The 22,321-nt window shown below is 51.6% G+C and overlaps 1 protein-coding gene across 3 annotated transcripts in view; it reads left to right on the plus strand.

Moving 5' to 3' along the window:
- Positions 1 to 22,321, plus strand: part of Prkcb (protein kinase C beta) — a 300,299-nt gene that overhangs the window by 165,408 nt on the left and 112,570 nt on the right. For all 3 annotated transcript variants that reach the window (XM_048332191.1, XM_048332190.1, XM_048332192.1), the window contains exon 5: positions 1,945 to 2,073. In XM_048332191.1, the coding sequence (XP_048188148.1) occupies positions 1,945 to 2,073 (129 nt within the window). The remainder of the gene's footprint in view (positions 1 to 1,944; positions 2,074 to 22,321) is intronic.

A 22,321-nucleotide genomic window follows, 5' to 3' on the forward strand; every position in this document is an offset into this window, starting at 1 on the left:
GCCACAACTCTACTTCCAGCTTTTTGCTGGTTCATTGGAGATAAGAGCCTCGTGGACCTTTTCTCCTTGGGCTGGCTTTCAACATGATCCTCACTACTACTCACTACTAACCGCTCAGCCTCCTGAGGAGTTGGAATTACAGGAGTGAGCCACTGGCACCCAGCATGTTTGTAAGGCTAACCCTGTGTGAAGAGAGAGGACCAGCCCCCTGCAGCACCCACAGTGTGTGTTGGGAAAAAGGAAGAGAACACAATTCTCTGGCCCGGCTGACCCAGCTGGCACAGCTGGCATCAGGAAAGGCAGGTGCAGGCAGGACTGCTCTTAATTACACAAAGGCCTGCGGGGCTCTGGGGCTTTGGGAGCCGTGACTGTGGAGGGACAGGGAGGCTGTGTGTGTGTGTGTGTGTGTGTGTGTGTGTGTGTGTGTGTATGTATGTGCGCATGCGCGCGTGTGTGCCGGTGGCTCCCGCTGGCCGGCTGCAGGTTGAGCAGTGCCCCGTCACAGAGGGACAAACTCAGAGGGACGACAAGGGACAGAGGAATGGGAGTGTGGACACGGCAGGAGAGATTGACTATCATTAGGTGACACAGCAGTGAATTCCCCCAGAGGTGCCAGTGAAAAAGAGAGAAGAGAGAGAATGACAGGAACTCACACAGAGAGATGCCTAGGTGTACAGGAAACGCTGGTGGTGAGAGACTAAAGAGCCCAGGGGCCACCGAGGCAGAGAGACACACACCAATGCTGAGGAGAGAGATGAAAAGCAAGCCACACAGAGCCACAGGCGAGCCAGGGTGGGCAAGGCCCCTAGCTAGAGAATGGTGCCCACCGCGCAGCCGCGCTGGTGCCTGGGGCGGACGGGACACCATTCCCCTCACAGCCTAGACAGGGAGGGTGACGAGGGCTCGGGCTGGCTCTGGGTCCTGGGGCCTTCTCATTCCCTCCTCCATCTTTTCGTTTTGGTGATCTGTCTGTGCCTCCTGGACAGACATAGGTAGGCTATGAGGGGCTCCCCAGCATTCCCTCCCTGGAGCTCCCTGGGGTCCCCTGAAGTGCACCCTTGGGTGCTGAAGCCTCTCCCTTAGCTTCTCAAGCTGAGCACCCTTTGGTGATAGCTGTAGTTCTCCCAACCAAAACCACGGCCCCAGGCCCCAGGGGCACCAGGCAGGTATGGAAGCAAACACAGGAAGACAAGGGAGGGCTAGCTGGGAGTGGCAGAGATGCTGCCAGGAGCTGGTGGCTCAGGCCTATTGTCCCAGCTACTCAGGAGGCTGAGGTCTGATGAACACAGTTCAAAGCTAGCCTGGGCAGGAAAGGACACGAGACTCTCATCTCCAATGAACCACCAGAAAACTGGAAGTGGCGCTGTGGCTCAAAGTGGTAGAGCGCTAGCCTTGAGTGAAAAAGCTCAGGGACAGTGCCCAGGCCTGGATTTAAAGCCCCATGACTGGAAAAAAAAAGTCTGCCCAGACCTCTTCAAGGTCCCTGTCTGTCCCTGCTGCAGGGACCGTGCTTTGGGTACAGGGAGCAGCCAGGGTGGTGACTTCCCAGGCAGTGGTTCAAGGCCCACCCTGGGAAGACACGAAGCCCTGGTGCTCTGGGGGAAGGGTGGGGGGCACCCCAGCTCTGCGTTGGCTCCAATGACACCCACACAGCTGGCCAACTCCTTCTTCCCAGAGAGCAAACCCCAATCTTTTCCACTCATTTTCTGGGGACCCCCACTTAGGAGCAGTCATGACCTTGAAATCCGGGGATGTCAGACATGAGTCTGGAGATAGCCACAGTGGGGCAGCTCTGTGGGTGGGCTCTCCTGGGTGGGGGTGGCCATGTCCCCCTCCCCCCAGGGTGGCCTGGGCCCAGGGGACATTTGAAGTTATGACTCTGGCTTCCGGGGGGAGGGAGGGAGCGCATGAACATAGTCTGAGCCATGTTCTCTGCCCATCCAGCCTGCATGATGAACGTGCACAAGCGCTGCGTGATGAACGTCCCCAGCCTGTGCGGCACAGACCACACAGAGCGCCGTGGCCGCATCTACATCCAGGCGCACATCGACCGGGAAGTGCTCATCGTGGTCGGTAGGTGGCCCGGAGGTCCTGCCGAGCCTGGGCATGGGGGGAGGGGGGGTTGGAAGGTCGTTGGGTCGGGAGATGCCAGCTGTGCCCCCCCCCCGCGACCTTTCTTGTGTCCCAGCCTGGGCAGTGCCCCAGGCTGGCTTTAGCTCAGCGTTGCCATCTGAGTCCCCGGACTTTTCTTTGTTTCACAACTTTTAAATGAACACATAATAGTTAAATAGAAGAACATATTTGCCAGCCATCCTGGATTATTGCCATGTGAAGATCAAATCGAGCCGGGCGCTGGTGGCTCACACCTGTCATCCTAGCTACTCAAGGCGGAGATCTGAGGATCGAGGTTCAAAGTCAGCCCCGGGCAGGAAGGTCCATGAGACTTTTATCTCCAATGAACCCCCAGAAAACGGGAAGTGGCGCTGTGGCCCACGTGGGAGAGCACCAGCTTTGAGTGAAAAAGCTCAGGGGTAGCGCAGAGTTTCAGCTTAAGCCCTAGGACTGGTACCGGAAGCCCCCCAAAAGTCAAATCAAGGCACTTAGCCTTGATCACCTCAGATATTGGCTTCTTCCTTGTGTGGAGGTCAATGGACTTGTAACTTTGGTAGGCATCTGCTTCTCCATCCCCTTTCCATTCCCAGTCTCTGGGTCCTCTGCGGTGTTTATGACTTTCCTGATTCACACAGCAGAGAAGAGCCTTGCTTTCTGGCCCCATTTTCCCAGTGGAAACAGTGGAATCTGAGCAGCACCAAGTCTTAGAGAAGAGGATGGGGAGGGCTTGCAACCCCATGGGAAGCCCCAGGGCTTTGCTGTGGATTTGAAATCGCTCTCTTTAGCATCAATTTCACTGTGATATTATTCTGTGTACCCTGTATACCTCTCATTCATGTTAAGAAAGAGAGATGATGGTTCAGCCTTTAGGCCAGGTGCGAGGGGTCTGGTGGGGGTGCAGGAGGAAGAAGGGCTGGGGCCGCCTGCTGCTCCGTGCTGAGCTCTGCAGGCCCCGCTGGAACAGGGAAACAAACATCTAGCTGTGCCAGCCAGGGGCTGCTCAGCCAGAAGCGACCCCAGGAGCCAGCCCCAAATGGAAACGCTGAAGGATTCACTCTGTCTTGTGACCTAACTGGCTGTAGCCTTTGTGTAACTAACTGATCATAGTAAGGGCTTGTGAATGGTCCTTTTCCCCTTCCTTCCTTCCTTCCTTCCTTCCTTCCTTCCTTCCTTCCTTCCTTCCTTCCTTCTTTCCTTCCTTCTTCCCTCCTCCCCTTCCTCCGTCCCTCCCTCCCTCCCTCCCTCCCTCCCTCCCTCCCTCCCTTCCTCCCTCCCTCCCTTCCTCCCTCCCTCCCTTTTTGTCCTGGGACTTGAACTCAGATCTCTGGGTACTATTCCTTAGTTTGCTCAAGACTAGGGCTCTACCACTTAAGCCACCCCTCCACTTCCGGCTTTTCTTTGGTGATTAATTGGAGTGAAAAGTCATATCGACTTTTCTGCCCAGGCTGGCTTCGAACCACGATCCTCAGATCTCAGCCTCCTGAATAACTAGGATGACAGGCGTGAGCCCCTATGCTTGGCTCTATTTCTCTTTCAAATGGCAATCTATGAAACCCAGCGAGCTTTTAAAGAATGTGCATCCACGTTTTTTCCTTCAGGAGAGGATGGAGATCGCTTGCTCCCAGTGGGGCGCTTTGGGGGTCTCAGGAAGCATCCTGCAGCCACAGGGTCTGAGGAGCACGTTTATCTGTGAAGCACCGTGAGGCTCTGCTTCCCTCTAGTGTTTATACTCAGGAACTACACTTGTGTCCAAATTGACGTGCTGGCTCTTTCAACTCTCAAAACCGATTTCTCTTTATCCTCATTTTATGAATGAAGCTTCTCAGGCTCAGTGCTCATGCTCTTAAGGACAATAAAACAACAGGTTGAACTTGTTGGATTTTTATATGTATTGTGTGTGTGTGTGCGTGCGCGCGCGTGCGTGCATATGCTCCTGTTCATTTCCTAAGGCCACAGTGGCACATTTCACATACCAGGTAACTTAAACTAGCTGCTCATTCTCAGGATTCTGGAGGTGAGAGGTGTGGAGTTGGGACAGCAGCAGGTTGGGTTTGATCAGGGTGCCTGAGAACGCCTGTCCCTGTCTCCTTCCCTACTGGTTGATGGCAGGCTGGGCAGCTTGTCTTGTGGATGCAGTACTCAGCCATCTGCCTCTGTCATCTGTGTCCTCCCTGGTGTCTCTGTGTCCAGATTCCTCTCACGGAGACTTCAGCCACCGGCTTCAGGCGCCCGACTCCCCTGCAGCTGCGTCTTCACCTTCTCGTCCCTCCAAAGGCCCTACATCCAAGTCAGGCTGCCGGGCTAGATTCACCTCCCCTGGTGCGGGGATGCTAAGTTTACTCCCTTATCAGTGCTCCCCTTTTCACCCTCTCCCCTGGGTGCCGACCCGCAGGTGGCCAAGGTGGAGCGAAGGGACACGGGCAAGCCTAAGGTGCACGTGGCTGAACGAGATCCCCTTTTCCTCCCTCCTTACCCACCAAGGAAGCCAGGCGCACACGGATCTTGGAGACGCTTCGGAGAGCAATCTGGTTTATTCAGGAGGGGCTTACAGCAATATAGTGATGATGACGAGGATTGAGCAGGAGCTGGCGATAGGCTGGTGAGCTTGTCTGTCCAAGAGCAGCTCCCAAGGACCTCCCTCATGGGCTAACGTCACTTCCCATAGTACCGCCCTCTGGGCAAAGCCCGCGAAAAGGGAGCACACGTGCTTGCTGGCGCCAGGTGGGGAATGGTCTCAAAGCTACCCCTTCTGGTTCCGGACCCAGAAGGAGATAGGTGTGGCTTACTTCCACACTGTCCCAGGGCTGGGGGAAGGGCGGCGTGTCGGGAGCGCTCTCATTGCCCTTCCCCCCGCAAGGCCAAGCTGAATCCCCAACATCAGGCCACATCCGCAAGACCACAAGGGGGACCCAAACATGGCTTTCACACCATAGTGGACAGTAGGGAAGCTGGGGCTCCCTTAAACCTGCAGGTGGCGCTTCTGCATTTGTAGGGCAGTGATAGCATTCAACAAATTGTAGTCCATTTGTAGACTGATTCCCACCTTCTCTCCCTTCCTCCCTCTTTCCCTCCCTCCCTCCCTCCTTCCCTTCCTTCTTTCCTTCTTTATCCTTCCTTTCCTCTTTTGTGCCAGTTTTGGGGTCTTGGACACAGGGGCTTGGGTACTGTCCCTGAGCTTTTGTGCTCAGGGTTGGCACTCTACTACTTGAGCCACAACTCCACTTCCAGCTCTTTGCTGGTTAATTAGAGGTAAGAGTCTCATGGACTTTCCTGCCCAGGCTGGCTTTGAACCGCAATCCTCAGACCTCAGCCTCCTGAGTAGCTAGGATGACTGGTGTGAGCCCCCAGCACCTGGCCCACTTCTTTAAAAAGTCCTCTGCATTTCCCATTGTCTTCGAGGCAGGTTGAGCCTGATACACATGTCAGCTCCTCCCCACCCCTCACCGACTGCCCCTGTCTCTGCACCCCATCTCTAGAGTGGCTTTCTTTTCCCAGCACCTGCCTCCTCCTGTAATCTGGGTTCATTCCCACCCCTGGCTGGCTCCTGTTATAGAGGCTTCTGGCCTCCTGACCTTGAACTTGTGGCTTTGTGTTGGGTTTGATGGGTGTCTCTATGTCCACAAGGCGTTAGCTCCAGGAAGGTGGGCATTGGTTTCTGGATCTAATCCCAGGACCTGTAACAGAGGGTGGCGTCCTTGAATCTCATGGAGTCTGTGAATGAGAAAGTCTCTGGAGCATCCTGACTGAAACCAGGCCTTTGAAGGTGGTAAATCAGAGATTTCAGAGATCAGGAGTGAGGATCAAGAGACCTCAGACTCATACCTCCCCTCCCCCTCCCCCTCTCCCTCTTTTTCCCTCCCCTCCCCCTCCTCCTCTCCATCTCCCTCTCTGTCTCTCTCTCTCCTACCCCCCCTCTTTCCAGCAATGGGGATTCAATCTAGGGTCTCACACTTGCAAAGCCAGCCTACTGCTTTCTTGACCTATGTGGTTTTTGTTTGTTTTGTTGTGTTTTATCAAGACAGTGTCTCACCCACTTTGACTTGGGCTGGCGTGGACATCCAATGAGACCCTCCTTCCTCTGCCTCGCGCGTGGCCGGGATTACAGGACTATACCCCATGCCCAGTCCTCATTATTCTTTCTTCTAGGAAGCAGAGCACACAGAGAAACTTAAGGACCAGGCCCAAGGTGTGCAGCAAGCCCTAAGGGGGCTGAGTTACATTGTGGAGCTGTGACCTCCCTGTCCCCCAGAGAGAGGAGTGGACAGGATGCGGGGCAGGGCCTCTGGAAGATTCACAGGGAGTGGTATTGACATCACAGCCAGTACTTGGCAGTGGCCAGGGGCAGAAGCGTGACTTCGGAAGGCCACAGCAGAGCTGGGAGATGGCCCGGCATTTGTGAGGCCTTCGCCTCAGTATTTTATTCTAATCACGTGCATCTCAGCGTCTCCCTGTGCAGGCCAGGCTGTCCTTGAACTTGTGCTCCTCCAGCCTTAGATCCCAAGCCGTCACTCTTAACCGTTGTTCATCCTTGCTTCCTTGCTTCAATTTTCCCAAATTCTTCTGCGGCCTTGACACTATTTTTTTAATCTTTCTTCCTGGTGTTAGATATAGAGAATTTCCATTGGGTTAAAATTCACAGTCATTGGTGAGGATTTATTTTTGATAGCACTGGTGTTTGAACTCTGAGCCTCAGGCTCAATCTGCTTACTTGCTTAGTTGGCACTCTACTACCTGAACCATGCCTCCAGACCAGCTTTTGGCCAGTCATTTTGCAGATGGAGTCTCACAGACCTTTCCGCTCTGGCTGGCTTCAAACGGATCCTCTGTTGTCTCAGCCCCCTGCGTAGCTAGGATGACAGGTGTGAGCCACTGGAGCCTGGCCCTATCCATGACCTGTTCTTTAGATCCTCTCATGCTTGGGTGTGTGGAACCTAGTGCCAGAGTGGGCCAGAAGGTTCTGTCTCCTGTTTTTCCTGCCTTCCCTGCGCTGGCCCTGTGCTTGACAAGGAAAGAGCAGAGGGAGAGAAAAGGGAAATACAATGGGAGGAAGAATCTAGATAGGTGAACGCATGGGACTTGCAGGACTGTTAGAAAAAGCGCTCGTGCGTTAGGCCTCTTGAACCCACTAGGGGGCAGCCTTGGCCTTAAAGCCGTTTCTCCTTGCCGCACTGTCTGCAATGGGACAAAGGTCTAGGGAAAGGCAGGGCAGGGCTGGGGCCCAGTTCTAGGCCCTCCCTCCTCCCTCCAACCACACAGGTTTACTCTTCTTCATCTGAAAAGCTTGGGACCAGAAGTGCCTTTAGATTTCTGATCTCCTCCACTCCAATCTTGGAATCTTTTGCATAGACATCAGGAGATGAGTTGGAGAAGAGACGCTGATCTAAGACGAAATTCCTTGAACATTTCATACACACACACACACACACACGCACACGCACACACACACACACCTTTTATGCAGGACTGTTCAATAATTGTGTGCCTGGAACTTCAGTGTAGAGGTATGGAATTTTCCTCTCAAGAAGCGTGGAATTTGGGAATGACTTCAGAATGATGTCTGGGGTGAGAAGCTTATCCTTTCCAACATTAGATCTTGAATTTCCTCCTGACGCACAATAATGTGGATATCCATTTCTTCCTCTCCTTTCTCTCATTACCACTTACCACACTTGTCTAACCTTGTAGCCATCCACCCCTCCAACCACCCATCAGTCCACTTTTTTCTTTCTTTCTTTCATGCCAGTACTGGGGTTTGAACTCAGGGCTTTGTGCTCTAACTTGGCTTTTTCACTAAAGGCTGGTGTTCAACCATTTGAGCCACAGCCCGCTTCTGGTTTTTTGCTGGTTAACTGCAGATAAGAATGTCACAGACTTTTCTGCCCAGTCTAGTTTCAGACCTTGATCCAACTCAGAGCTCAGCCTCCTGAGTAGCTAAGATTACAAGGTGAGCCATGGGTGCTCTGCTCTTTTTGTTTGTTTGCTTTTTTTTTTTTTTTGCCAGTCCTGGGGCTTAGACTGAGGGTCTGAGCACTGTCCCTGGCTTCTTTTTTGCTTAAGGCTAGCACTCTGCCACTTGAGCCACAGCGCCAGTTCTGGCTTTTTCTATATATGTGGTGCTGTGGAATCAGACCCAGGGCTTCATGTATGGGAGGCAAGCACTCTACCACTAGGCCGTATTCCCTGACCCGCTCTGTTCTTTTTGTTGTTATTGTTGAACACAGACCTCAGCTCAAATCTCCCTACATATTACAGCCTATTCACTGTCAACCAGAAGTCAAAATTTATAGTTTTTTAAAATCAGGCACCAGTGGCTCATGCCTGTCATCCTAGCTACTCAGGAGGCTGCGATCTGAGGCTAGGGGTTGAAAGCCAGCCTAAGCAGGAAAGCCTGTGAGACTCTTATCTTCAATTAACCACCAAAAAAAAAAAAAAAGCTGAAAGTGGAGCCGTGACTCAAATGGTGGAGTGCTAGCCTTGAGCAATAAAGCCCAGGGACAGTGCCCAGGCCCCAAGTTCAAGCCCCAGGACCAGCATACATACATGCATGCATGCATACATACATACATACATACATACATACACACACACACTACTTTCACAAGTTAATTTTTTTTTTTTTTTGCGAGTCCTGGGCCTTGGACTCGAGGCTGAGCACTGTCCCTGGCTTCTTTTTGCTCAAGGCTAGCACTCTGCCACTTGAGCCACAGCGCCACTTCTGGCCATTTTCTATATATGTGGTGCTGGGGAATCGAACCCAGGGCTTCATGTATGCGAGTCAAGCACTCTTGCCACTAGGCCATATTCCCAGCAAATTTTTTTTATTAATATACATCAATAACACAGGGGTGTCATTGTTATTTATAGGGTTTTACCACACATTTTGAGATTAAAATTTGCGTGCAATTTTATGTACACACTGGTCACACATCATAACTGTGTTTTGACAAATGCATGCCGTCCTAAACCCTGTCAAGTTAATCATCTAAAAAAACCACAGCTGCCATGAGTATTTGATTAAAAAAAAAACTGAACATTCTCCTTGGGGAACACTGCTGCAGGTGTGCTCGTGGGCCAGCCCTCGCCCCCCCCCCAGCCCCCACCCACAGCCCAGGCTCTGGGAGCTGCGGGGCCCAGGGTACTAAAGACTCTTCAGACCCCATCCTTGCTTGGTCAGGGGGGAAGGCTGCTCACTCAGCAGAACACCAGTGTTGCTTTGCTTCTCCTGGGCATGGTGGAGTTGAGTCTTGCCCCTGTCTGTCTCAATGCATCACGGGTAGCTGCCTGCGCCCCTCAGACGCAGGGCACAGGTGCCTTGTTCCTTGACGCCCGTTGGCTTGTGAAGTCTGCTATGTCTTGGGTGTCAAAATCTGGTATATTGTTATATCATGAGGATGACAAGGCCGGACCACCCTCGAAGACCCCTGTGCTTGGGATGAGTAGGGGGCACAGCCATTGCTTCCCTAGGCCTGGGGGCCCCATTGAGGGAGACACTGCCAGCACTAGCAAGGCTGTGACTGGCTGCCATCTTTGGGGACAGAGGCCTACTGATGCCTGTGTAAAATGCGTTTATGTATGCATATTTTGACTTTCAAGTTCCCCTTTTGAGAATCTCCCCTATGAAATAAAATCCCCAGCATGCCATGAGATAAAGAACAGAGCGAGTGTGCTTACTGGTGTTTTGTTTGCAGTGGTAAAGACCGGAATGGATTTAATTAGGATATCCCTGTCTTATGGGACAGTATGCAGTTGTTCAAGCTGGATTCGAATATGCACACGGAGCTCGGACTGAGCTCGCCATGTTCTGCTGTTTGGGAGAGGAACTGGGTCCCTGGATGGAATCACTTTGGGGAAAACCCACTCAGCATATTTGCATTTCTATGTGTGTTTTACACTTCTTTTCAGTGGAGTTTGAACTCAGGGCCTTGCTCTTGCTAGATAAGCACTCTATCACTCCAGCCTTACCACCAGCCCTTTTTGTGCTGGTTAATTTTGAAGCAGGGTCTTGCTTTTTTTCCTGGACTGGCCTACACTATGATCCTCCTATTTATACCTTCTGCCTTAGCTGGGATGACACAAGTGTACCACTGTGCCCAGTTAGTCTTTTTTAATCTGTTGAGATGGGGGTCTCAACTGATCTGGCTGAGCTGGTCTAGAACCACAGCCTTCCTGATTTCTACCTCTCAAATAGCTTGAATTACGGACATGCATGTTTTTACTTAAAAATCTTTTCTTTTCTTCCCTCCTACCCTCCCTCCCTCCCTCCCTTCCTTTTGTATTCCAGTTCTTGAACTCAGGGCCTAGATGTTGTTCCTTAGCTTTTTCACTCAAGCATTTTCACTCTACCACTTGAGCCACACCTCCACTTCGAGTTTTCTCTTGGTTAATTGGATATAGGAGTCTCATAGACTTTCTTGCCTGAGTTGACTGGGATCCTCAGATATTAGCCTCTTGAGTATCTAGGATTATAGGTGTGCACCATTGGCTCCAGACTCTACTTACAAATCTTAAGTAATCAAAATTCTTAAATCACTAAATTAATTGGATATATATATATAGAGAGAGAGAGAGAGAGAGAGACAGAGACAGAGACAGAGAGACAGAGAGACAGAGCTCTATCTACCTATCCATCTATCATCTATCCATCTATATATAGGAAGAGCTATCATTATTGACCTGACATACTATGGCTAGTGAGCCAAATCTAGCCTGCTTCCTGTCTTTATAAATAAAGTTTTATTGGCTGCTTTTGTGAGACAATGGCAGAGTTCATTGAGTGGCAGCAATCAAGCTTATATGGTTTGCCAAACCTAGATAGTTTACTCTCTGGCTCCAACTGAAAACATGAGTCTGTGGTTGTTTGGTGATGTGAGAGGAATAGATGGAGAGAATACACACTTAGTCTGATGTCATTAAAGCCTTGTGGAGTAGGGGGTGGTGTAAAAACCCCAGGCGACTGCAACAGACACTTCCTATGTAGGAAGTTAGGTTCACACATCTTATCAGGGCAGGAAGAAAGGTGTGGAAGGGTTCAGAGTGGACTGTCAGCATTGGGACTTTGGAAAATGGAAGACAGAGTATAGAGATCCCTGAGGAAGAGGGGATGGGAAGCCCTCCTTTAAGTGCCTGTGTTTCTTAGGTTGTGCTAACTACACATTTCATGTTCGCACTTGGTGAGAAATAAAATCACAGAAAAGGCACCACACAGAAGATAAGTGAAACAAAGCAATCGGGTGACGGTGGCACAGTTGGACGGTTTAGGCTAGTGGGGGTGTTGCCCACTCTGAGGGAGTTGCTGGCTGACTGGGCAGGGGCGGAGCTGGGGCAGGAGCTGTCTGGGTCTTTCTGAGTTTTCACTGTCTTTATCACCTGTGTGGAGCGCTTCCTGTCTCGCTTGTGCTCCGTCTGCTTATAGCTGGTCACTAATGTCACCTTCATCTCGTCTTCCTTCTGGGAGCCGCCTCCTGCAGTCTGTGCCTCCTTCCCACTCTCCCACCCCACCCAGGCCTTGTCCCTGCAAGCTCTGCCTTCCTCCCATCTTAGTTCCTACGGTGGGGCTCCCCGAGCCTCCGCCTTTCAGCTGTGAAGGTCTCATCACCGTAGTTAGCCACCGAGGGCCCATTAGAGATAGAGAATGTTAGGCCCTTCTTCTGGCCTGCGGAGCCAGAACATGCATTCTAGCAGAACCCCGGGGCGGGGCCATGCTGCACAGGTCTTTACTCCCAGCAGGCAGCCAAGCTGCCCATCACCCTGACGAACCATGCAGAGCCTGTCTTGGCCACTGGGTGGCAGAGGTGGCCTGTGCTCTGCTCCGCCGGCCCTAGGGCAGCAGTGGATGGGCAGCCTGGCCTGGAACCTGTCATCCAGCCCTTCCCTTGGACACAGCAGCTCATCCACAGTGACAGTGACGCTGTGCTGGGGGTGATGGTTGCTGGGGTCAGAATCCCCTTCAGCTGGCGGCCTGAACTCACCAGGTCTGGGCCTCCCATAGGCTCCTGGTTTGAGACATGGGTGTCAACTCCCTGGGAGGCTTTGTGCCCTGCTTGGTCTTTGCCCGCCACCTCCACAGTGGCCGTCCATCACGGGCCGCCATACACTTCTTTCCATGGACTTCCTGCAAGTCGGCACTAACCACATCTCCCCGCAGCCTGTGACCCCACAGCCTGGGCCTCGGTCTTGGGGGTGAGCATGAAGTTGGATGCTGACGCCTTTACCTTTTCCACAAGCATTTGCTGGCTGTCTTCTATGTGCTTGTCTTCCTGAGTGAGACGGAGAAGGCCTGGGCCTCCAGGGCCCTTGTGTTCTTAGTGGTGGATCAGGAGCAGCAGGAAGCCAACAAAATACTTTGAAAGTTATAAAGGAAGTGATGCAAGAGGATGAGTGGCGGAGGGTGGCCGGTGGCCTGTGTGTCACTCATGGGGGTGACGGCATTTGGAGACGAGAGCCAGATGGTTGCAGATCCCTGGGAAAGAGCATGCCAAGGCAGAGACAGGCGCAGAAGCCAAGACTCCGGGGAGGAATAGTACAGGAGCTGACAGGATGTGGCTGGGGCTGAGGCCTGGGGGAGGCAAGAATGGTTCTGAGAAGCCCTGATCAACCCTGCTGCCTCCTCGGTGCTGGGGATATCAGAGCCTTCCCTGTGATTGGGCAATGGAGGGAGCAGGGGGTGGGGCCTTGAGTGCTGAGAGGACAGAGTCTTCTCTGTGATTGGGGAACAGGACACAGGGGGTGGGACCTCTGTGCTGTGGGGGGCAGGGTCTTCCCTGTGGTTGGGTAATGGGGGCAGTGGGGTGGGAACGGGACAGGAAGCTCCCTGGAGGAGGCAGGGTGGGTACCAGATGCGGGATGAGGGAAGGGAATAGAGGAGGAGGAGGAGGTTGAAGGCCTGGCAGTGCTTCCAGTGATCTTGGCACCATGCTGGGCACTGAGACAGCAAACGCTGGGAGAGTGGTTCAGCACTGGAGCTGCCTCCTACTCTGGTTAGAATTCTCCACCTCCCCTCACTGGTGATAGGCGTCCAGCATGGGCCGTCCCATGCCACCTTACCAACAACCCTACAAGACAGTTACTGATAGGGTCTCCATTTCACAGAGGAGGAAACTGGGAGTAGAGGAGACAGGGAGAGGAGAGGGAGACAGTCACACATCTAAGAAGATATCTAAGCAGAGGGATAAGTCTTCATGGGGACCGCAGCTTTCCACCCAGCGCTGTGGTTGACTATAGAGCTTGGAAAGGCCCCAGGGCCATTCAGAGCATGTCAGCCATGGTGACACTGATGGATGGAAGGATTTCCTTCAGTCTGAGGGGCTCCCTGTGAGTCAGAGACTCAGGTAGGCAACCTGGAGATGGTAGAGGTGCCAGGAGGTCAAGCACACTGAGCTTCAAAGCACACTCTCACGGCTGTGTGAAATGTGTGGCCTCTTTGCTCTCTGCTGTCTCCTCCTCTTTCTGTTCCCTTGAAGAAATCCTTTAAGGAGAGCTAGGCACGGTGGTACACACGTGGAATCTCAGCTTCTTGGGAGGCAGAGATGAGAGGATTGAGGTCTGAGGCTAGCCCTGGCAAAAAGACTCTATATGAAAAGCAAACTAAAAGCAAAAGGACTCAGGGTATGTGTAGCCCAAGTGGCAGAGTGCTTGCCAAGCCAGCCTAAGACAGAATTAATTCCTTAGTATAGACAAGGAAGAGCAGGGGGAAAATGAAGGGGGAGGGAGGGGAGATTCTTTGATTTCCTTAAAGGAAAATGGTTCCAGAGACCTGCATATCTGACAGAGATGTCAGTACCTGTCTCCTGTGATAACATTTCTCTTTTTTGAGGACTTTTTTGGGGCCTAGGGGTGTAGGAGAAGGCCAGCCACATCTCACTGTTGGTCTGTCTTGGGTTTCTGGTCATTTAAGCTTCTTGTGCTTCCCACAGCATTTGAGGTCATTTCTTTACTGTCTTCAGAAATTGGCCAGCACAGGGAGAGGCTGAATCTTCACAGAGGTTGGAGACTCCAAGAGGCCAGAGCCTCAGAAATACAGACACCAAAGATGGCATCAATACAGTTCACATTACTTTATTCAGTTGCTTTCTAAAATCCTGTTGCACACCGAGTTTAAAAAGCCAACATGCTAGACTCAAGCCTGGTGGCTCATGGCTGTAATCCTAGCTTCTCAGGAGGCTGATGTCTAGGGACTGAAGTTCGAAGCCATCCTGGGCAGACAAGTCCAAGAAACTCTTGTCTCCTATTAATGAGCAAAAAAGTGGTGGAGTGCCAGCCTTGAGCAAGGGAGAATGCCCAGGTCACACACACACACACAAAAAAAGCCAACAAAAAGCTGAGTGCTGCTCCTTGACGGCTGAGTGAAGTGCTTGTGATAAAGGCCATGTTCCCTGCCCTCGCCCTGCTCTCCTCTTTGGAAAGGGCTCCTTGAGTTTGGTCTTACGTTAGAGGGTCCCTGGCATACACAGCTGAGCTTTGGGCTTGGTGACAGTGAGGTGCACTGGGGAGCTTGTGGCTGTCACAGGAAAGACACATCCAGGACTAACTGGCATTTGAACACTGTGTCTGAAAGGCAGCCTCCGTCTGTTTCACTCCCTTCTTCCTAGCTCTCTGACGGCCCCCTCCCAGCTCCGGCTTTCCTCCCCCACACATAGGCAGCACAGATGTGCCAGACGTCTTCGGCTCATTCAGAAAGTGATTGTTGAGTGAGCACCTCTGACATCGCAGGCACAGGCCTGGTCCCTGCAGATTCCTCATAGAACCACATTCTAACACAGCACTGGGCACATGTTTCCCCTTAAGGCCCAGGTAAAACTTTGGAGCTATCTAGTCGCTATTGCTAAGTACTCAGCTATGCCTTTGGGCACCGGAGTGGTCACAGACAGTATGAACGTGATGAGAGCAGCTGTGGATGCATGCAAGCGACAGGCATGGCTGGTGACAGCATGCAGGTGATGGGAAAGGCGACACAGAGAGTAGGAGAATTACCAGCATGGCTTCATGGTCATGGAATGCAAGCGGCAGGCGCGGTTATAGGATCACAGTCAGCATGCAAATGAGAACACCCATATTCAAATGATAGGTGTGGCCAGAGGCAGCTTGTGGGCGTGGCCATTTTTGGAGGCAACTCTATTTCCAGGGATGCGGTGGGCAGGATTTGGCGGAGGTCTGAGGAGCCCTGTTGGAGTGTGTGCCAGACACAATAAAATAGGAAAGTAAGCCTCAGTAGGCGTGCCGGCATCTCTGGGCTCTGAAGGGATCTCAGATGGAGAAATAATTGGTTTCGAACCAGTACGGACTATTTGTTGCCGTTGTGTCCCAGCCTATTTACATGGCACTGGCTTTTGCGAGTCATCCCGAGATGACAAAAGTGCACAGAATGGGTAGCAGTTCTGTGGAAGTACCGTGACCTTGTATACAAGGGACCTGAATCTCCCTTCCAGTGCAGGATGGAAGGAACGTGTGCGTTTATATATGGCCCCAAGGAAGGAGTCATTGGGATGGGGACCTGTGAGTAATGGTTTTGGGGGGAGCGGAAGAGGAAAGTCAAGTCACTTCCTGGAGGAAGAGTATACAAGGCAGAGGAGCAGCTGGGGCGAAGGCCCCATGGCATGAGCTAAGGGAGATAGGTCAGAAGTAACAGGCTTTGGAAAGCTGTTACTCACTGTGAGGAATGTGGATGATAGAAACCCATTGTTATGGCTCCAGTAATTTCTTCAGGCTTCATACTTACAATTCAATTTCTTCTACCTTACAGTACCCCAGGCAGTATCTCTTGGCTCCTCATTTTTGTAGGAGGCACTAGCCATTGTCCCTGCGTGGTATCAGGCCATCCTTGCAGAAACAGATATTATTCTATTACCCCATTTGATGAAGAAGTGGAAGCTCAGAAAGGGCTAGCCACTTCACCAAGGCCAAACAGCTTAGTAAACGCCAGGGCTGGAATTGGAACTCGGGCTTCTCTTACACAGATAGTGGCCCTTACGGAAACCAAGCGATGAGGCTGTAATTCTTCAGGGGTACTGAGGGGACCCTGCAGCTTTGGGAACTGAATGCAGAGCAGCCTTTGCCAAGTAGGGGTACAGGCTATCAATCAAGCGAACGGAATGCTATGTGAAGGGATGGGGGGTGGAGGGAAAGGAGTCTGTCTTCCCAGAGCTCTGACCAGGCCGCTGACAGCTCATTTATGGGATGTAGCTACAGTGTGACATTCATAGTACAAGACTTGCATGCAATTAGCCCTGAATCCTTCTCTCACACTGGGTTGAAAAAAAGAAAGAAAGAAAACAAAACCCTTTGGAAATTTCCCTCTGTCTGGCCTTTGTGCCTGATGTCACCACAGCTCTTTATTGAGTTGGTCATCTCCCCGGGGACTGGGGTGGTGGGCATGGCTGTGGGCTGATTGAGTTCTTGCTTCCTGGAGGACAGACGCTCCTCCCTCCCCAGGGACCATTTCCACAGCCACACGATGGATGGGATGGATGGCCCTCCCCCCCCCCTCTCTCTCTCTCTCTCTCTCTCGTGCATGCAAATGATTTCTTCAAGTGTGAGCCAGTCTTATTAAGCATGCCATGCAAATGAGGGACCGCTTTGCCTTGGGGTCAGGGAGGTTGGAACTCTTGGGGGGCTTCTGCACTCTTTCTAATCACTTGCCTGACAAACCTGCAGGTTCCTTTTTTTTCCACCTCTTTTCTTTTTTTAAACAATCATCTATTCTGCCCACCAAAGGACTCTTAATGAGGGCAGAGGCTGACTGCTCAAGTTACCCCTTCAGACACCTGGTGATTGGAAGCTGGAGAGACAGCAGCTCAGATGTGTGCTGTCCGAGGCTGCTGAGTTATCATCAGCTGCCTGCTGGGCCCTGAAGAGCAGCCGGTTGACAGCGAGAAAGGCCCGGATCTGATTGTCAGCTCCCCCTTCCCGCTCTGATGAGACAGCCTCCGATGGCTGGCTGGCTGGCTGGGTGGGTGGGGGCTTCAAGCTGCCATCCCCCTCCGGCCCTTGATGGGTGCCAGCCGCAGCTCAGAGATTTCCATTGACACGGGGCCTTGGAGAGAGCCTGCTCCCTGGGTTGTGGATCTGTGATCCTTTGATTTGATTTCTTCTTTCAGCCAAACCCCGCGCCTTCACCTATAGCTTGAGAAACCTCAGCCTGAGAGGCCTTTCTCAAACTGGGGCAAGGAAAGGGGGCCGTCTGCGAGGAATCATAGGATGGCAGGTAGAGAAAGACAAGTAGGCCCCATCACAAAATTGCCATCCATCCAAGGATACTCTTTTCCCGCAGACAGAACCCAGGGCCTTGAGCATGCTGGGTAGGCGCTCTGTTACCAAGCTGTCTCCACAACCCAGCTGCCTGCTTATTTCTTTTTGCTTTGCAAAGGTGAGGTTCTGTCAGTGCACTAGCCAGAATCAGCCTCTCTCTCTCTCTCTCTCTTTCTTTCCCTGTCTCCCTCCCTCTGTGTCTTCCCTCCCTTATAAAATGCATGCATCACAAGGGCGCACCAAATGCCAGGCACAATGTCAAACTCTTCTCCTGTATTCACACATTTGACTTGCATTTGCAGGCAAGGAAACGGAGGCTCAGAACACTCACTTTACTGACTCAGTCCAGATCAGTCTATGGGCAGAATGGGAGTTTGGTCCCACGTCCATTGAACCTAGTGCCTGCAGCAGATGAAAGGTTTGGGCTCTTTGTTTTGTTTTGCTTTGCTTTGTTTTCCTTGTGGGATTAGCACCTGAACTCAGGTGTGCTGTTTTCTTTCACTCATAAGGATGGTGCTCCACCACCTGAGCCATGCCTCCCTCCCCCGGAGGACTTAGGAATTGTGGGGATTTCTCCTTTTCCCTTCAATGCTGCCAGCATCTATGATGGCTCTTCTCGGCTTGGGCCATAGTTTTTCAGCTTCCTCTGCCCAGCACCAGGTCAACAGACCTGTTAGAGGCTTTGGGTGACATGGTAGGCAGACACTGGAAGTCTGGTGTCTTCTCTCAATACTTCTGTGTCTGGGGCACTGCTAGCCAGTCTTTGGGGGTGGAGGGGCTGTTGCTTGAGTCCTGAGTCTAAAAGTAAATTCAAAGACCCATTTCTGTGGCTTTGTTCTTGGTGAGTCTTGGGCCCATGGTCACAGTGCCTTGGCGTAGGCAGACCTGTCCCTCATCTCCTCAGAGGGTAAGGAGGCTTGTGGTGGGTGAGGATAGAGGGAAGAGGCTCTGATAGTGCCTGCAGTCCAAACAAAATGTTAAACAAGAAGTCAGGATCTCCTCCTCAAGTCCTGCATCGTCTGAGGTCTCAGTGTCATTTGTCTCCAGCTATGCTTTTTTTCTCTAAGAGTGGCAAGAAATCCAGAAACCTCTTTGATCTCTTTAGAACCTCACAGAGACCCCGAGGTATGGATCAGACTCCACACCTAGCTATCTGTTTCCAGTTGAGCAGAAGAGAGAAATGCAAGCCAATGAATGAGGTGCATCCTTGTGCACAAGTCACAGCTGGGGAGGGGTGGGCCTTGAGTAATTGACAGATGGAATTGGTTGTGAGCTAGGCTGGGGGAATGCCCCATTTCCTCTTGGGGACACACGATTGGTCCTTCCTGATGTCATTCACTCTCTAACTTGCCCACTGGCTGTCCAGCATGGGAGGCCTTTTGCTAGACAATCCCTTAGTAAGATGGTAAGAATAACCAAGACTCTGCACAGGGCCATGAGTGAAAGGATCACGGAGAAGCCGTGGAAGGCGCCCACAGGAAAGAGATGACTTCCCCCTGACCAGGTCAGGGAGGGCCACCCGCCATCAGAGGCAGCAGACCGGGCCCTGGGTGGCAAGGAAAACCATCTCCCTTTAAGATCTGTGCCTTGCAGGGCTTCTGTGTGATGCTTTGTCTGTTTTGTACTTGGAAATATGAAGGGGATATGCTTGTGGGCTTTTCTGAAATTCACTCTTTGTGCCCAGATGGAGGTGATCTTCCTAAAATGTCAATCCGGCCGTGGGTAGGTCGTCTTTCCTGTTTAATGAGCCCCCAAGCTTCTCAAAGGTTTGGAAGCTTCTGGAGGCCCACCCAGGTCTTGGGGTCTGTGATCTCTGGCCATCACTCATCCTCTGTTCTCCTCATCTCCTGTTGTTGGTCTCTTGGTGGGATCAGCCAGCTCATTTTGAATCCCCCCAATATTTTCTCCAGTCTCATCTGGAATGCTTTAGGATCTACCTGTTGTCTTCTTCTTACAACCCCGGGTCTCCCTGTACATGGCTCCTTCTCAGAAAACACTCTTGGGAGGCAAAAGAGACTCCTCTGGACCTCTGCCTGCACCATAGGCTGTGAGCCTGTCTTTACTTGTTTGTCGATTTGCTTCATATTTGTTTTTCTCCATTGGAAGGAGGGCAGTGACCTCCTATCTGGTGCTTCCCCTACATCTTGATAGGCATGGGGGACCCATTGTTGGTATAATAAATGATTCAGCTGACAGCCAGATGAGTGGTCAGGCTGTGGTGATGGCATGTGTGAAGGCCCTGGGGCAGGAAGGTTTGTGTTGACTGCAAGTATCAACTGTGCACACTGGCCACAGTCACAGAGATTCAGCAGGGAGCCATCGATCTGTGAGAGCAATGAGACATGAAGAGGATCAGAGTTGTGAGAGAAAGGGCTCAGAGGACACAGCTCCCGAGAACGATTTTGTTTGCTTTTTTTTTTTTTTTTTCCTGTGCTGGTCCTGGGGCTTGAACTCAGGGCGCAGGTGCTGTCACTGAGCTTTTGTCCTCAAGGTGAGTGCTTCCCCGCGTGAGGCACAGTTCCACTGGTGGCCTTTTTGGTAGGTAGGTAGTTGGGGATGAGTCTCCTGGCCTTCCCTCCCCAGGCAGGCTTTGAACTTGGGTCCACAATGCCTGACTTGAGAAGGTTGTTTCCTGGAGGAGTGGGAGCAGGTTTTCCATGCCTGTGGGAGGCAGCAGAGCCGGCCATGGCTCCATCTGCACAGGAAAGGGACAGAGGGGGAGCAGAAGGGCTCACAGGCTTCAGTTGACATCCCAGCTCTGCTGCCGCTCTCTGTGCAACTCTGGGCAGGTTCATTCACCTCTCCCGGTCCCCAGCTCTTCATCTGGGAGGTCAGAGAAGTGAAGCCAGGATGCAGGAAGACCTACCTTTTCACAGCCCCCACCTTGGGTGAGGGGGTGCAGCGGCTGCCCTGCCTCAGTGGCTGGTGAGTCCGAGGGCCGGCCCACTCACAGAGCTTGGACCCCACCCGACACTCTCCAGCACTCCAGCTTCTCCCCTGTTCAGGGTTCCCCCTGTGTCTTGTAAGACTGTTGTCCATGACTTTTCAGGGACCTCAGTATTAGACACTTTGTTTACTATCTGTATCTTTTTCCAGAACAGTGAGCATTAGGAAGTCACTGATCACCTGTCTTCTCACACAACTAGGTCTAAGCACTTAGTAGATGCACCATTAATTATTATTAACATATATATACATATACACACACACACACACACACACACACACACACATATATACATATGTAGCGAGTGAGTCAGTCATGGGGCTTGAACTCAGGGCCTGGGCACTGTCCCTGAGCTTTTTCACTCAAGACCAGTACCTTACCACTTTGAGCCACAGGGGCCACTTCTAGTTTTCTGGTGGTTCATTGGGGATAAGAGTCTCACAGACTTTCCTGCCTTCAGATCTCAGCCTCTTGAGTAGCTAGGATTACAGGTGTGAGCCACCAGCACCCGGCTAATTATTTGTTGAATAAGTGAATGAGCAGATGCACACATACACACACACACACACACACGAGTACAGTTGTGAATTCTAGCACTTGCAGGGATCTGAAAGTGTCTCTCTGTGGGTGTAGGAGCCTGCCTGGCCCCTTTGGTGTGAAGACATCCGTGGGAAGGGCTGCGTCTTCCCTTGAGATATTTCCAGGGTTCCATCAGCAGGCGGTGGCCACCATTTATAAAATGTCCACGCGGGAACATTTGGCCCCCGTCCTGCATCATGTTAGTACAGAGAGGGCTGTTCCTTGGGGCCTTTAATTTTCTAGCTTTCATTATTGGGAGAGTAAAATGTATCACTTGCATTCCGAAATTGATTTTTATTTCCCAAAAGAAGCCCATAAAAATAAATAACTTCCCGGGAGGGAAAATAGAAAAAGAACTCTTTATACTGAGCAATTTGTTTAAAAAAGCAAAGAAAAAGAAAAGCCTAGAAGGGCAAAGCAATCTAAACATTTAGATTCTCACCCTACCTCTCTCTTTCTCCTTTATCAGTGGTATTGGAGTTTGAACTCAGGGCCTTGCATTTGTTAGGTAGGTACTTTACCACTTGAACAATGCCACCACACTATTTTGCTTTAGTTACTTTTTTAAGATTGTCTTTTTTTTTTCTTCGTCTAGCTTCAGGTTGAGCCCTTCTGCCTCTGACTCCTGGGTAGCTGAGATTAATTATTTACTCTTCTACTAAGCTAGCTCTTTCCTTCCTTTCCTCCTTCTTTTCTTCCTTCCCTCCCTCCCTCCTTCCTTTCTCTCTCTCTCTCTCTCTCTCTCTCTCTCTCTTTTACTGGTATAGAGTAACACTTGCTTAGCTGATGCCCTACCCCTTGAGCCACACCTCCAGTCCAGCACTTTGATAGTTATTTGGAGATAGGGTCTAGAGCTTGTCCAGTCTGGCTTTGAACTAGGATCCTCAGATCTCAGCTTCCAGAATAGCTAGGGTTACAGGTGTGAGCCACCAGCCCCAGGCTTTAAGCCTCTGTTCTGAAGCACTTTGTAGAAGTTTGATCACAACACATTTACTGATCTCTCAGGAGCTAAATAAAACAAGTCCAAAGGAGCCACTGTGTTACCAACCCACTTTGAGTAATTCATCTTCCATTTCCTTTACCCCTCTGTCCTCCAGGGGGCAGCACCATGGGCCCCTAACTCTTCTCTGGACTACCATGGTAGTAGGAATTCTTCCTTTCCTTCCCTTCCCTCTTCTTCTTGCTCATCCTCCTTCATCTGTTCCTCCTCCTCCTCCTCCTCTTTTTCCTTTTTAACACAAGGTCTCACGGTGTGTCCCAGGCTGACGTTGAACTCATGATCCTCCTGCCTCAGCCTTGGAGTGGTTGGGATGACGGGTGTGCACCACCACACGTGGCTTTTGATCACTTAGCATTCTCTCTGCGGCCCTGCTGAGCTGTGGGTGTGCTCTGTTCTGGGCCTGGTCTCCTTCCCTCCTCCAGTGCTTCTGGCTCCCTGGG

Source organism: Perognathus longimembris, chromosome 23, assembly GCF_023159225.1.
Source record: "Perognathus longimembris pacificus isolate PPM17 chromosome 23, ASM2315922v1, whole genome shotgun sequence".
In the NCBI taxonomy this organism is placed as follows: Eukaryota; Metazoa; Chordata; class Mammalia; order Rodentia; family Heteromyidae; genus Perognathus; species Perognathus longimembris.